Source organism: Balaenoptera ricei, chromosome 3 (genome assembly GCF_028023285.1).
Source record: "Balaenoptera ricei isolate mBalRic1 chromosome 3, mBalRic1.hap2, whole genome shotgun sequence".
Taxonomy (NCBI): Eukaryota; Metazoa; Chordata; class Mammalia; order Artiodactyla; family Balaenopteridae; genus Balaenoptera; species Balaenoptera ricei.
In genome coordinates this window covers 2,382,359-2,393,448 of record NC_082641.1, presented here as the reverse complement: position 1 = coordinate 2,393,448, position 11,090 = coordinate 2,382,359, and the positions used below count along the sequence as shown (strand labels likewise).

The window sequence follows — 11,090 nt, the reverse complement described above, 5'->3', positions numbered from 1 at the left end:
GCCTACGCAGTAGGCCCAGCAACACACACCCCCAATTTCAAACAAGTGGGTGGCACTCTAGAACACAGAGAAAGCCTCCCCAACATAATTCGAGGCTCGCGTCCGCAGCACCCCCAAAGCCAAGGACCCCCAGATTTGGGGCCCTACCCCAGGAGCGAGACTGACGCCTCCACCGGGGCCCTATTCCGCTTGCGGCCCATAGAGGGCGCCTCGAGCACGTCCGTTCGGACTGGAAGCGCCTCCACCGCGGCCGCCGCCCCCCAGCCGGCCCTCGGCTCGGCTCCGCGGCCCGGCTCTCCAGCGGCTCCACGCTCCGCACCCGCGCACCCCGACGTACCGTCGGGCCACGCTTGCCGCGGCCGCCCCTTCGCGCTCCCTCCGGCCTCGGGGGCGGCAAGCGGGGACCTTTTCGTCTAGACCGATGGCGGCGGGGGGAGGCGCTGGAGAAGGACGCGGGCGCCGGGGGCGGCGGTCCGGTGGGTGGCGCCCGCTGGTTCTCGGCACGAGCGCCCCTTTCCTCGCCGCAGAGGAGCCAGGGGCAGCCGGCCGCGCCCGGCTTTCCCCTCCCGCAGCCGCGTCCCTCGCCGCCGCGAGCGGCCCCGGGACAGCGGGTCCCGAGGGTCTCGAGGGCGAATCTGGGACTCGGCTCGGGGTGGGGGAGGTCCTGTCCGACACCGGGGACTCGGCCTCCTCCCCACTGGGCCGGGTACCTCCGCAGCCCCCATCCTCACTGCCAGTTTTACAAACGTCTGCTTTCGCGGTTTTCACCAATTCAGGGGTCCTGCACCCTCTGGAAGTGCAGGCTGCGCATCTCGCTCCGCACGCCCCACGGCCCGGAGCCCTGACCAGTGCGGTTCCCGAGGCTCCGGGCCGGCTCCTTCTGCATTGTTCCCTACCATCACTCCAGCTGCCTCCCGGCCCAGCGGCCATCTGGGCCTTACTGGCTCCTCGGCTCGCTGGGTGGGCCCAGTGCAGGGCGCATGAGCTTAAAGGGGCGTCCCTGGGAGACCGAAGCCCGTTCCCCTCTTTGTCACCCACACACACTACTGCAGCCCCGTCGCTCACACGCCCAGAGAACCACGGAGCTGCATCCCTGGCAGGAGAGTTTAAAAAAAAAAAAAAATTCCAATTTCTCCACGTGTGATTCAGCCAAATAACTAAAAAATACACTGAAAGCAAAATTTCATACTCCATTATATCCTCATTCTACCTATGAAACGCCCCGACGCCACGATGCACCACTGAGACAACTGGTTATAAACTGATTTCAAATACGAAGTTCTCCTTTGGGGAGAGGATTGGAAATTCTTTTCACTTTTCCCCCATCGTTGCCCACTTCAAAGAATCGTTTTATAAACTGCCTAAAATCGAACTCATTTATGTCCTGAGAAGGGCGTGTCCAGATAAATGTGTAAGAGTTGGAAAGAACTGAACTGCCAACAAGGATTGCCCTGGTGACATTAACAAATGCAACAACAATCAGGAGACTGAGAAGCACCGGCCTTTGGGGTGGAAACTCCCCCGGAGCTTCTCTCCCCAGCCACAGACACTAGAGCCCTGCCAGGATGCCAGGACTCCTGATTCCAAGATTGAGGACGCCCCCAGCGACGCCCAGCCACACACAGCAGCAGGAGCAGTGGCCATCATTTCATTTAGTTTATTAGACAAAAATATATGATTTAGACAGGTTCGCTGACGCGCTATTTACAATCTGAAATCACTCTATATACAGAAGGAAAAAAAAAAAAAAGAAAGAAAAGAAAGACAGAAGCACATGGGGGCATTTACCGAACTGATAATCGCCCGGAGCACGGTGACGGCCACCCGGGGCGGCGGGCAGAGGTCGGGCTGCCCGGACGCGAGCTCGGGCCGGACGAGCCCCTTTCTGCAGAAAGCGATGGATGGGAGTCCTTGACTTCGTTGCCAGATTTGCCCTTTACACCAGTTTGAAGTATTTGTCTTGATTCCTCCCTCACCCCCTCCCCTCCCGAACTTCTCCCCCCCTCCCCCCGCAAAAGCAAAAGAAGACCCTGGATCAGGCTGATGGGAGGGCTGCTAGGATCCTCGGCGTCCCCTCCTGCGGGGCCAGCGAGCTGCAGGGGAAACACAGCAAGACAAGGACACAGCGCTGTCAGTGGATGGAAGCTGGGACCCAGCATGGCCGGTGCTGCCAGCCAAGCGCCTGGGGGGCGGGGTGACCTGCCCCGAGAGGCTCCCGGCTCGGGAGAAACGGGGGCGCACTACGCTGGCCCGGGACAGCGCCCCGTCCACGTTAACTGCGCGACCCCTCTGCCGCCTGCCACTGCTCAGCCTCCGGCCCCCGAATCCCCCTCGCCCCTACCCAGAGGTAAACACCAACGGCACTCACTTGTCGCGCACGGGCTGGAAGGGCGACTTTAACTGCTGTGCCGGCGAGTCCGGCCTGGGGATGAGGTCTCTCTCTGCGAGGGAGGGGAAGAGGCAGAGCGTTAGGGCCGAGAGACAGTGCGGGGAAGGGAAGGGGTGCCTCAGAGCGGCACAGGCCTCCTCCCCGCCCCCCCGCCCCGTCGCTGGGAAGTGTCTCCAGGGAAACCTCCCCGCCTCCCCCGGGACAGGCCAGCGGGTAGAGCTCAGCTTTCTCGGGAGAGCCTGAGGGCCGTGGCCTCGCTCCTTGAACTCAGGCAGGGATTACTGCTCAACCCCGAGCTCAGCGCTCACCGCCTGGCACCCTCCGGGGCCAGAGCTCCCCTCCATCCCCAGCATGGCCCGGGCTCCGGATTACCGGCCTGGGGCAGGGCGGACGTCCCGGGGCGCTGTACCTGGGAGCGAGGGGCTGCTGCGGGACGAGGCCTTGTCGCCGTGGAGCACCCCCGCGGCCACGGTGACGGGCGGCTGCGGCGGCGGCGGCGGCGGCGCGGACAGGTGCGGGCCGTGGGGCGCGCCAACGCCCAGGAAGGAGCGCACATTGAGCAGCGAGCCCTGCGTGAGGAACGCGCCGTTGGTCCAGTTGGAGAACTTGCCGATGTGGCAGGTGTACAGTCCGTGGCTGGGCAGGAAGGCCGGGTGTTGCAGCGGCGCGCCCGCGGGGGGCCCGTGCGCGCCCGCATGGGCGGCGGGAGGCGGCGAGGCCTTGGGCGCGCCGTCGGGGCTGGTGGCCGTCTCGGCCAGAGACCAGATCTTGGGCTTGCTGTGCGGCGCGCCCTGCAGGCCGCCCGCCGCGGCGCCCGGACTCAGCAGGCGCGTGCTGCCGGGCTCCGGGACCTCCTTGGCCAGGCCCAGGGGGGAGTCTTGGGGCTTGAACGTGTCGGCGGCCGCCAGCGGCGAGCCCTGGTCCCGGCCGAGGGCGGCGGGCGGGGCGGGCGCGCGCGGTGCCTCGGCTTTGTCCTCGTCATCCTCGTTGCTCTGGTCGCCGTCGTGCTCGTCGATCTTGTCGATGTCGATGCTCTCCAGGTCGATCTCCTCGTCGTCCTCGACCTTCTCAGGGTCCCCCTCGGTATCGCTTCCGAAGAGAGCGCCGTCCTCCTGGTCCTTGCTGCGCGCGCCCCACGTCACCTTGTTCTCCTTCTTGAGGCGCCGGCGCGCGTTGGCGAACCAGGTGGAGACCTGCGTGAGGGTCATCTTGGTGATGATGGCCAGCATGATCTTCTCGCCCTTGGTGGGGTAGGGGTTCTTGCGGTGCTCGTTGAGCCAGGCCTTGAGCGTGCTGGTGCTCTCGCGCGTGGCGTTCTTGGGTCGCCCGGGATCCCCGTACTGGAACTGCCCGTAGGGGTAATAGGCCGGCGCCGTGTGGGCGGCGAAGGTGGCGGGGTGCACCCCGGGGTTGTCCTTGAGCTCATACTGTGAACCCTGCAGCCACAAGGCCCAGCGAGGGAGTAGAGAGAAAGCAGGGGGAAGAGAGAGAGAGAGAGAGAGAGAGAGAGGGAGATGAGTCCCCAAAACTGGGAAAGTGGGAGGCAGACGCTCCAGCCGGCACCAGAATAGGAAGCTTGGTCCTAATGCACCACCCGGGTTGGAAGAGGGGGTCAGACCACAAGCTGCCTCCAGAAACTGCCCTTCCACCAATCATGGAGATATTTTTTTGTCACTCAAGAAAAGTTGCAGAATCCTAGAATCTCTAGAAGACCACAGCGGGAGCCGCAGCCCCTAGGATTTCCCTAGGCCGCCCGCAGGGCCCCCAGCCCCACCTCCCAAAACAACTCCAGAAGCCCGGGTGTCCAAGTTTATCTCACACTCGCTAGAGGGGAAAACCTTTTAACCAGGCTGATGAAACAGTTTCTCCAAACGTAGAGAACCAAGAGCCCAGGCCCCCTCCCTTTGACCCTGAGGGGGTCAAACAAAATAAACCATCCTGGGTTTTCTGAGAGTCCAAATCCACCAGCAATTTAAAATGAAAGCACACTCCTTTTAGCTCCCAAATTAACCTGCATAGAATGGCTCGCCCGCCCCGCACTTAAAGGTCTACAGTGGGTGACAGGTAATTTAAAATTTTAATCCTGGCCATCATCAACAACAATAACAAAAACACCATGTGTTTTTTTTAAATACAAAAAGAGGGTTTATCCGGTAAAACATTAACGGGAGGGCCCGGAGCACCAACTGCGCGGAGCAGAACTGTTTCCTAGGCCTCTGCTCGGAGACTTTATCTCTCAAGTTTGACTTTGATCAGGAGCAAGCAAGCACAAACTGTTTGCAAGGCATTTAGAGGCCGTGATTTATTTGCAATCAATATTCGTTTTATCATCGGTAGTAAAACACAGCAAGTCAAATTATCCCATCAGGTTTTTTGGTAAATAACATTTTATCTTTCTAACAACCTCATTAGGCCTCATTATTACCATAAATTGCCCAGACAGACATTCACTCACAATTTTATCTTTTGGACTTCCAAATCCTCCACCGTAAAGGCTTGGAAACCTAGACCTAGAATTTGGGTTTCGATTTAGTCTTCCTTTCCAGGAACCATCAGGAGACCGGGAGGAAACACATGCACACACGTACATCTACCTTTGGGGGCGGGGTGGTTGGATTTCTATATAGTTTCCCCTCCGTAAAAGAGAAAAAAAAACAAGCATCTCCCTTCCCAACCTCACTACAATGGGAGCAGATCCTCACCATAGAGGCCCCCCTCCCCTACAAACGCACGCGGGTTTCCCAACTGGCACACATCTGTATTCAAAATCTCTGTAAAAAAAATTATAATCCTCCATGTAAAAATTGTCGAGTTGTTGTGTTAGCAGAGGGGGGACACGGGACTCTGGAGAAAGTTGCAAAAAGCAGAAGATTTCTTTGACTAATTAGTTCAGTGGTCGAGGCCCAGAGACAAGATTTCTCCGGCCAGATTTCGTTTTTGCCTAATCTTTGCAAAATGTACTTTGCACTTTTCTAATTATTTTGGTTGTAACTGCAAGGAAGACATTTCGGCCTCGTCTCTGCTGGGACTTCTTTTTGAAAGGATACCTTGTAAATCTCTCAACGCTTCCTCCTGCATCCCGGCCGCCAGAACAAAATGGGAGCTGATCTTTTTTGATAGCAAGCGATCTGAAAGGCAGCTGGGGCCGCTTTCAGAGAAATAGGCTTTCTTTTCAAAACTACAAGAAAAGTTACAGGAAAACACACCGGCTGCTTTGCTCCTTTACTACTGTCGGGTATGTATTTCCTGTCTCTTCTTCTCGGAGTGGGGAGACGTGGCGGGGGTGTGTGGGTGGGCGGGGGGGGGGGGTCCTCGCAAATTGCGTGACCCCGCGGGCAGCAGTGCAGGAGGGGTCTGCCTCCCCGACCCGCGCGCCCGGCGAGCCATTCCCAGCAGCCCGAAGTTTAAGGCAGGCTTTGCAGTCAGACCTAGGAAAATGGACCCTTTAGATCAACGGCCCCGCGGAGCATGAAATTTGCAGCCCCCGACTTCTCCATCTGACACCCACTGGGGCAGGAGCCTAAGAGGACAGCATTTATTTTAAGCCCAGGGACATCGGTCTCTTCAATCCTCCATTATGCAACGCAGGAAGAAAAGTGCTTTTCTTTCAGTGCAAATGAAATGAAAACTTTGGCAACTTACGAAAGTCAAAGCACACACCGTTTCAGATGCCAACAATTATTTCGCCTTCATTTTTTTTTTTTTTAATTTCAAATTTGCGCTCAGGCCTCTAAGAGACCCCTCGGCCCGTCCGATCTCCATTGTTAAGCTTATTTTGACCGCCTCCACTACGCTTTAAAGGGTTCAGATACAACTGCACGAGCCCTGCCAAAGAGGGAGAAAATCGAGTCTCCCTGGCTCAGCCCAAACGCTGAAACGGTCGCGCCAGCGGGGCCCGCGGGCCGGGAAGGGGCGTCCGGGCAAACCGGGCCGAGCCCCCCCGCCGCCACCAAGCCAGGGGTGCCGGGCGAGATTGGCCCCGACCTCCAGCGCCGGCCGCGCGCCCCGGGCCTCCTCCCGCGGCCTGCCGACTCCCAGCGAGACCCCCTGAGCAGCCCAAGCCTCCCACCTCCCCGCTTCCTCGGGCCCGTGGCGGGGCCGCTCCCGGCCGGCCTCTTTGAGCGCCCGCGGCCACCACCTCCTCGGCCCCGCCGGGAGGGCCGATCTGGCGCCCGCTCTCGCCTCCTGCGCCCCGCGCCGCCCCGGGACCCGGGACCCGGGCGGCGTGCGGGGCGCCGAGCAGGCCAGGCTCACTCACCATCTGCGAGAAGAGGCTGAGGTCCGCGGCGTAGGGCAGGAAGGCGCTGTAGTTGGGCGCGCCCGCGTACGGGCCGGCCGCCGCGTACATGCCCAGCACCGAGGTGACGGCGGCCGCTCCCGCGCCCGCGCCCAGCTCCGCCGCCCCGGGCCGGCCCGACGAGGCGGCGGCGGCGGCCGCGGCAGCCGCGGCCAGCACTCCCGGGCGCTCGCCGCCGTAGGCGCCGGGCCCCGCGGCGCTCAGGTACTGCGGGTAGCCCAGCTGCGGGAAGGACATGTCCGCGGACTCGGTGGCGGCGGCGGCGGCGGCGGCGGCGGGCAAGTATTAAAGGGGCGGGGGGGGAGCGCAGGGGGCGGGGGAGGCGCGGTTTGGGGAGCGGGCCGCCGGCCGGGCGCGCTCGGGCCGGCCCGGAGGCGGGGGCCGGTGGCTGCTCCTCGGCCGGGTGCTCGCTGGCGCCCGGCTCCCGCCTGCGCCCGGATCCGCGATCGCGCGCCGACTGCGGCGGCCGCCCTCCGCTCGGCGGCGGGGCTTTCAGACACAATTTGAAGTTGATGCTTTGATTGGCATCCCCTTGAGCGCTGGCCCCGCCCCCGGCTCCCCTCCTGCCCCCTCCCTGCCTCCCGCCCGCCCTCGCCGGCTGCTCCCGCCCCTCCCGGCGAGCACGTGGTGCCCAGCGCCGGCCGGGCCACCTCCGCCCGCGGTGGCCGCGCGAGCGGCCGGGCAGCGGGTGCGGGCCCGGAGGCCGCGGGCTCCTTCGCCGCCGGCCCCCGGGGCTGTCTGACAACCTGTCGACGCCGGTTTACAGCTGTCGGACACCGCAGCTGGCCGTTTCGCAGCCGAGGTGTGTCTTGCTTGCTCACGAAAAACACCTCGGCGCCTGCTTTTCCACCGTTCGGGCGACGGGGAAGGGGCGGGCGGGAGCGCGATGACAGCCGGCGGGGAGCGGCCTCTCCTCCGATGTCCAGGCTGCCGTTGGCTCCCCGGGTCATCTTTGGCGGAAGTGCCACTAAACCGGCGTGGCGTGACACCCCGACGCGGTCGTGGCGTCCCCGTGGCCCCCACTAGGTATTAACAGGTCATCTGGCAGGGGCTAGGCTGGCCTCGCTGCACTTGGAGAAGCGGGAAGCGGCCGAACCCTGCAGGCTTTTCCAATTGTGAAAACTTTGAGAAAGGGCAACCCCAGCTGGGAAGCCACTAGCTTGGGGGAAGCAGATGGTCGGTTCCTGGGGGTGAGGCGAAGGACCACTTTTCTTTTCGGAGAAAGGACCACTGCGGCCGGGAGGGAAGCAATCCGCCCCCACCCCGGCGATGGGAGAAGCCAGCGCGGCCTGGACCCCCCACGTTTGTCCACTAGGTGAGCAAAAGCAGGAAGTAAACTTGTGTGGAGCGCGCCGGCCCGAGGCGGCGCCGCGACCAGGCCGGGGACCGGGCTTCCCTCTCCTCCTCCCGCCAGAAGAGCGGCGAGCGACCCGGCCGGGCAGAGCGCACGCTGGGGGGTGGCTCCGGATTGCCTGGGGTCCTGTGGGGCTGGGGCGCAGACGCCGAGGGCAAGGTCCTCCTCGCCTCCCTGTGCCCTGGACCTCTCGGGCAGGCCGCTTCTGCGCTGCGCTCAATGGCTTGGTCCTGGAGGCCGGGTGGGGAGCGCACCCAGGGTACCTGCCTGGCCTCCCGGGGCCACTTTGCGCTCCATCTCCTAAACTGCAGCCGGCGCCAGGCGTGTACTCCCTGCTGCTGCGTTCGGGCACGCGGAACCCGGCAGGAATTTCATCCAGGGACCTGGGTGGCGGCCTCGTTTGGGGCAACAGAACAGAGGCCATGCCCCCAGAATAATGTGATGCTGGTGACCTGGGCCACCTGTACCCTGGACACCGACCCGATCACCATCCTCTAGTTCCCTATTCCAGAGGGCCCAACCTGCTAGGTCCAAGGACTCCCCGAGCATCAGGAAGGATCCCGTTTCCCCCATCTGGGGACCTGAGGACAGTCACAGAGCCACCGCCTATAATTAGCGACAATAACGCCCGTAATAGTAATTACTAATTACCAGCTGTGTAATCAGGCTTTATTTTCTGTGTTCAGAGTCAGGCTTTCTTCCTGTTCATACCGTCCTCCCTCTTCTCCAACACCTACCCCCACCCCACTAACCAGCCCCTGCTCACGCCAGAAACCCCATGCAACTGCCTGGGCTCCTTTCCTTCAAAGGAGGAAAGCTTCCTTTGACAGCTTCTGGGGGGCCACAGGTGGTCAGTCCTGCTCTGGGAAGTCCCTAACCGCAGCTTCCTCCTGCTGCCCAGCCCACCACCCTGCACTCCCCAGCTCCCTCTCCCCCAACTCCCTCTCCCCAAAACAAACAAACCGGCCAGCCCCACCACTGTCCTGTTTAGCAAACTTCAGTGTCACATTTCAGGGTGACAGGCAAATACAGGTGAGATAAGCCCTCTTGTGTGACTTGGAGAACCAGGTGGAATGTAAGCCCAGAGAAAATCCTCGGTGTCAAGATTCAGCCACAGGGATGAATCACCTGCCCACCTCCTACCTGCAACAGCCCACCTTGACTCCCATCATGCTGTAACCCTCACAACCTGGGGGGAGGTGGAGGGAGACAGGGCAGCGGTCTTTGTCCTGACCCTCAACCAGCCCAGCAGTGCCACCCGCTGTGCCCGGTCTGTACCACCTCCTTTCTGGTCATGAAGTGATTGTTGGCTCCTGAAGGCACCTGGGAGGTGAGTGGGAATGGCGCACCAGAAATGGTGCCTGAGGATTAGGAGGTGATGGGGGAACTGGTACTAGAAAGGCCTGTGGCCTTGCCCCCAGGGAGCCCTGGAGAGGTGCCTGTGGCCTTTCTCTTTCCCTGAGGGCCAGGTGCTGGGATCCTAATGGAGCTTGGCAACCACCACTCCCCATCTCTTCCCTTCTTTCTCCTTGGCCCTTTACCCCAAAACTTGCACGTGGAAAACTAGGAAGCAACGTCGACAAAAATAAAAATTAAAAAAAGAAGAAATCTGCCTCCCATCATGGAGAGGGGGAGGGGCAGAGAAGGATCTAGAGACTTGCTGGCTCGACGTCTTCCCGCCAGCCCTCTACTCATTTTTATCATCAAGTGGTGAAGGAGGGCCCAGGAAGGCCCAGGGTGCCTGAGCCAAGAGAACAGGCCCTGTGCCCGAACCTCGTGATGACTTAAATAACCGCCTAATGGATCCAGAACTTTCCCCAAAGAGGCCGGCCCAGTGCACCACCTAAGCCCTTCTGACGTCCAGGGCTGTCACTCTGGTGGCCCGAAAGGCGCGGGGTCAAGAAACGGACCAGCCTGGTCCTGCGCCCGGACCCGCGGGCACCGGAGGGGTACGCAGGCTGCGGGGCTTCGGCCGCCCCGCCGTCGAAAACCGACGGCCCGGAGCCCTGCTGCTCTGGATGGGTGACTGGGGAGAGACCCGCTTCTCAGATCTTCAGCCCCCGTCCCCGCCTCGCAAGGGGTTGCTCAGGCAGGCCCGGCCACTGGTCTGGAAGCCTCGCCGGCCAGAGCGTTCCCCGACCCTGTCGCCACCGGTCTTCACTGAGCCGGAGGCAGGGCCTGGGAGTGGTGCAAAGCCAGACCTAGGGGTCGCTGCGCGGCCGAAGTGGAGCTCCGCCCGGGCGGTGTCCTGGCTCGGGTCTGGGAGCCCTGTGCTGAATAAGGACCCCCAATCAGGGACCCGCGGCAGTTGGCCCCCATCGCCGGCGCGACCCCCCGGAGCTCAGCAGGGGCAGTTGCTGGGACCCTTTGTCTGGAAGGCCAGGACCCTCGGCGCGCCACAGCTGGGACGTGGGCCTCTGGGTGCACCCGTGTGTGTGTGTGTGTGTGTGTGTGTGTGTGTGTGTGTGTGTGTGTGTGTGTGCAGGGCGCTTGTGTGCAGACTCGGCTCCGGAGGGAGGTGACTCTTGGTGGGCGGGGGAGAGAGGGCCCGGGGCTGTGTACCGGGCGGGGCGGGGGGCGGAGGTACTGATGCACAGCGCGCATTTGAACCAACTCGATGGAAAGTTTACTCGCTCGTTTTCATTATTGCGGGGCGGTGCTAGTTTTCTAATAGGAGGGAATTGTTATCACCAATCTGAAAAATATCGTGTCCTTTTTGTTTCCCCAGCCCCTCGATAAAAGTTCATCCAGCTCTCTTCCCTCCCCCTGCCCCCCGCACATTTACATAAGGATGAGATTAAACCAACCAAACGGCATCCTCATTTACAATTTCATTTCTTCTGAAATAATTCTCCACCGATTTTGAAGCCTTGCTGACCCAGGTCTCTGAAGAAAAGGAGGAAGCTCGTGGGGAACCAGCCCACTCCCTAGAGCCGTCACAGACCTGCCTTTGGCGCCGAGAACCGGGCGACGCAGATCCGACTCGGGGATGCAGCGGTCGTCGCCTTGGCCTCATCGCCTGCCTTTCAAAATGGCCATTATTTACTTTG

At 61.6% G+C, this 11,090-nt stretch overlaps 1 protein-coding gene across 1 annotated transcript; it reads right to left on the bottom strand.

Moving 5' to 3' along the window:
- Positions 1–1,637: 1,637 nt before the first annotated feature.
- Positions 1,638–7,160, bottom strand: IRX1 (iroquois homeobox 1). The gene is made up of 4 exons (XM_059916070.1): positions 6,648–7,160; positions 2,799–3,825; positions 2,369–2,441; positions 1,638–2,093 (listed from the first exon to the last, which is right to left on the bottom strand). The coding sequence occupies exons 1-4, from the start codon at positions 6,921–6,923 to the stop codon at positions 2,036–2,038; spliced, it is 1,434 nt and encodes a 477-aa protein (XP_059772053.1). The 5' UTR covers positions 6,924–7,160; the 3' UTR covers positions 1,638–2,035.
- Positions 7,161–11,090: the final 3,930 nt, after the last annotated feature.

Bases quoted from the DNA above. Each gene is read 5' to 3' on its own strand.
- IRX1 (XM_059916070.1), bottom strand. From the start codon at position 6,923: ATGTCCTTCCCGCAGCTGGGCTACCCGCAGTACCTGAGCGCCGCGGGG. The intron at 3,826-6,647 runs GTGAGTGAGCCT...TTGTGGCTGCAG, and splicing joins TCAGCCTCTTCTCGCAGATG to GGTTCACAGTATGAGCTCAA. The intron at 2,094-2,368 runs GTGAGTGCCGTT...TTTCCCCTGCAG, and splicing joins TTCCAGCCCGTGCGCGACAA to CTCGCTGGCCCCGCAGGAGG.